This window comes from Sinocyclocheilus rhinocerous, unplaced genomic scaffold (genome assembly GCF_001515625.1).
Source record: "Sinocyclocheilus rhinocerous isolate Xijiao unplaced genomic scaffold, SAMN03320098_v1.1 scaffold226, whole genome shotgun sequence".
Lineage (NCBI taxonomy): Eukaryota > Metazoa > Chordata > Actinopteri > Cypriniformes > Cyprinidae > Sinocyclocheilus > Sinocyclocheilus rhinocerous.
In genome coordinates, this window is record NW_015631726.1 from 66,720 (window position 1) to 70,882 (window position 4,163).

Here is a 4,163-nt window from a genome sequence, read left to right on the forward strand (position 1 = left end):
TTGAAATGGAAGAAATACAAAACAACCATCAATCGGCCTCGGTCTGGAGCTCCATGCAAGATCTTGCCTCATGGGGTAAGGATGATCATGAGAAAGGTGAGGGATCAGCCCAGAACTACACGGGAGGAGCTTGTTAATGATCTTAAGGCAGTTGGGACCACAATCACCAAGCAAAACATTGGTAACGCTCTATGCTGCAATGGACTGAAATCCTGCAGCACCCACAAGGTCCCACTGCTCAAGAAGGCACATGTACAGGCCCGTTTAAAGTTTGCCAAAGAATATCTAAATGATTCAGAGAAGGCTTGGGAGAAAGTGCTGTGGTCAGATGAGACCAAAATTGAGCTCTTTGGCATTAACTCGACTCGCCGTGTTGAGGGAGAGAAATGCCGACTATGACACCAAGAACACCATCCCTACATTCAAGCACGGAGGTGGAAACATAATGCTTTGGGGCTGTTTTTCTGCTAAGGGTACAGGACGACTTCACCGCATTGAGGGGCAAATGGACAGGGCCATGTACTGTAAAATCTTGTACGAGAACTTCCTTCCTTCAGCCAGAACACTGAAGATGGGTCATGGATAAGTCTTCAAGGATTACCTTGTAAAAATGTACCTACTTCAAGCAAACCTGGTGACCAACTACAAAAAAACGTCTGACCTCTGTGCTTGCCAACAAGGGTTTCTGCACCAAGTACTAAGTCATGTTTTGCTTGGGGATCAAATACTTACTTCACTCACTGAAATGCAAATCAATTTCTAACCTTATATAAATGTGTTTTTTCTGGATTTTTTGGTTGGTATTCTGTCTCTATACGTTAAAATAAACCTACCATAAAAATTACAGACCCTTCATCTCTTTGTAAGTGGGCAAACTTACAAATGATATTCTGTCTCTATATGTTAAAATAAACCTACCATTAAAAATGACAGACCCTTCATTTTTCTGTAAGTGGGCAAATTTACAAAACCAGCAGGGGATCAAATAAATATTTCCGCCACTGTAAATCTTCTGTTCCAGATTCATACCTTTATTATTATTTATAGTTTGTTTGTTTTTTCTTTAGTCTTATTTAAATGTTCTTTCTGTTCTCATCTGCATGCATGTATGTACCAAGAGCTCCTTAATTAGACAACAAATTCCTTGTTTGTGCACACTTGGTGAATAAAGCTGATTCTGATTCTATATATTAATTGTGTACTGTGTACTTACTACATTTTTTGCAAAAATATATAGAGTTTACTTCAGAATTATTAATGAATTTAAATGAATATAGCTCACATAACACTCACCTCAAGAAGGGCACCAGTCTGAAAGAATTTTAGGGGCTTTTCTATCGAGTAATAAAGACCATGGTAACTTCCCCTGGCAAGGTATGCTCGAACCAGACCAACAGCAATGACCAGCCATCTAGATTTAAAAAAAAAAAAGATTCATAGAGTAAATCTGTAGTGCCACTCGTCCTTGCTTTGAGAGAGGAGGGCATTTCCGCAATGCACACAGGCATGGAACTGCATGCAAATCTCTTACAGCACAGCAGTTAACAGCAAATAGTGGCATATAACAATTTCATTCAAATACATCCAGCACATTTATTGTACATCGACTGAATTGCATCATCAAACTATTCCGGATTGCATTCTGGTCAACAGACGTCGCGAAAATGTAGCAAACCCGGTTTGGTTACTGCTGCTGCAGCAACCGCATTGGGAAGTTCAATTCATTTGAATGAATCAGTTGGTTCGAAAAGTTCGAAAACCGGATTCCTCACTTACATTCGAGTGATTTTAAAACTATTCGGTTCAAAAAAACGATTCGTCATTCCAAGCCCTGAAAAGCAATGTTATAAAATCTTAAAAGTCATGTAAACTTCTGTAGTGATTTTTTTGTAGTCATGCTCGGCTCAAAAACATTAGAGTCGATTACATTTGCTTTGTTTGAGTGCAATAACTTAAAATAAGGACTGAAATCTACAATAACCGGTCAAAACGTCGATTGTTCGTTAGTTCTGGATACTTGAATACTTAGATTTTAATCATTAGCCTATACAAGCGATTTTTAGGAGTACTGGTGGATTTTATTTTTACGGTTGAAATTGGCAGTAAAATAGATTTTAGTAAGTAAATCTTTATTTATATAGCACCTTTTAAAAACAGTGAAAACAAAGTGTTTTAGAAGAGAAATACATGTGTGCATTCACAGAGAGCAAAAAAACCTCATATTTCACTTGAATATTTTACTGTACTCAAATATAGCTATTTATCACTATTTTTCCCAAATGTTGTGTTTATTGTTTCTACATCCCATCTCAAAACGAATTAAGAAACGAATAGGTTATACTGAATCGATTCGTTTCCGAAACGGACATAATTGTGCAACAGTTTCGGGGTTACAATGGTTAAAGTGCACTTCTATTCACTGTTTAACCACACCACCTACTGCCTATTGAACTGTATATTGCTACATTTAAACTAACGAATACAATAAATTCATTCGTACGTCCATTAATGTAATCTAACTGCACAAACAGACCCGCTACTGTAAAATAAGAACAATGCATTCATGCATGCAACCAATGACCGCTGTCAACCAGCCGCCCTGAAGAGTCTATGGCGTGTTAAATAGGCGTTAATAGGATTTACGTTGCAATGCATTACCAGAGTATTCAGAATAATGTCCATTTATTGTAATTTCAAAACAAACTGTGCTAAATCATGCAATTTAAACTCAAAGGGGGAGGTAACCGCGAATCTGTCAAGCACTTTGAGCACGCTGTCTGAAATCTAACCGTTCATTCTTACTGTCACACGCTTGAACAGAGAGCACGGAAGCGCATTTGATTTTCATCATACCCCGCTGTCATAACCACGTTGTAAATGACCAGATATGCGGTGGCCAGCGTTCCAGGTCCCTTTTTCTTCTTGTTACTGGAATCACTGTGCGCTGTTTTGCTGGTCCCCATGGCAGGTGCCGACATGACTGAACTAGCATTAGAAACACTGGATCATCCAAATGGTCCCGGTGAGTGAATAAAGGCGTGTGGCCTTGCTGACATGTATATAGAAGGCGCTTATGAATGGAGCGCCCCCTGGCGAGGACAGGGTGTAAATTATGTTTTGTGTGTCACTCTGTTACAGTTTCGATTCGCTTATTCACAGACATGTTTACCAATAAAATAAAATAAAATATTTTTATTAATAATAAATATAATATTATTAAATTGTAATATTTGTGCTGAATTTTGGGTTATAGGAACTTCAGAAACATATATTCCAATCGCTAGATGGCAGTGCGGGTCTCCTGCTCAGCTCAGAACGCACACTAAGGTCTCAACTTACATGCCTGTCGGAAATATAGATTTATAAAAACACATAATGAAATAATTTAATAATTTATTTTTGTAGTCTTAATAGAAATACTAAATACAACTTGAAATCTAGAATCATTTGACTGTTGTGACACGTATGCGGTTTCTGACAGGCATTGCGGTTGCGTTCTAAGTTTACGGAAGAGCAACTAGTAGAAGTGGACGCATTTTAATGGATGAGAGAACGATAAATCGTCGATATACGTAGATAATACGCTTGAATTTAACATTTAATAGATAGGAAAAGGTCGCAAAATGCCTTTATTTGGTCAAAACCCGTTCGATCAGGATGTGGGTGAGTTTGACAGTGTTGTTTTTGTCGAAGTGATGTTATATTGACAAGTCAGTTAACAGGGCCGATCCAGCGCACTGCTCCCTGTTATATCCTCAAGATCTTTGCTTTTTGTTTTGTTTATTTCCTCTGTTTCTCTGATCCCTTAAATATCGGGATTTAACTATTAAAGCTGTCAAACGTAATTAGCAGAACTGACACCATTCTTAAAATATTGTTCTAAATTTCTGTAACTTTTCAGATGAACACTGAACATTTTCAATATTTAGTTTAAGTACGCTGTCAAAAAGTTATTTTGAGTTGTTTGGGGATTAAGTACAAAGTTTATCATGCTGAAAAATGTAAAATGCTGAAATGTTTATTATTACAATAAATAACGTTTTTTTAACTTGAAGATATTTCCTGTATAGGCTATGCCGTGATATTTGAATATGAAAAAGTACATCTAACAGGATGCAGTATAGTACCTTCCTAATATAATATTATATAATCAAAACGTTCTG

The 4,163-nt window shown here is 37.2% G+C and overlaps 2 protein-coding genes across 2 annotated transcripts in view; one reads left to right on the forward strand and one right to left on the reverse strand.

The window, feature by feature from the left end:
- LOC107741899 (very-long-chain (3R)-3-hydroxyacyl-CoA dehydratase 2-like) overlaps nucleotides 1–3,061 on the reverse strand; it is a 6,995-nt gene extending 3,934 nt beyond the window's left edge. Inside the window, exons 1-2 of the mRNA XM_016554694.1 lie at nucleotides 2,854–3,061; nucleotides 1,294–1,411 (exon numbers count right to left, since the gene is read on the reverse strand). Coding sequence (XP_016410180.1) covers nucleotides 1,294–1,411; nucleotides 2,854–2,978 — 243 coding nt within the window. The 5' untranslated portion in view covers nucleotides 2,979–3,061. The remainder of the gene's footprint in view (nucleotides 1–1,293; nucleotides 1,412–2,853) is intronic.
- Nucleotides 3,062–3,500: 439 nt separating this feature from the next.
- Nucleotides 3,501–4,163, forward strand: part of LOC107741902 (signal transducing adapter molecule 2-like) — a 12,317-nt gene continuing 11,654 nt past the window's right edge. The window contains exon 1 of the mRNA XM_016554697.1: nucleotides 3,501–3,663. Within this exon, the coding sequence (XP_016410183.1) occupies nucleotides 3,624–3,663 (40 nt within the window). The 5' untranslated portion in view covers nucleotides 3,501–3,623. The remainder of the gene's footprint in view (nucleotides 3,664–4,163) is intronic.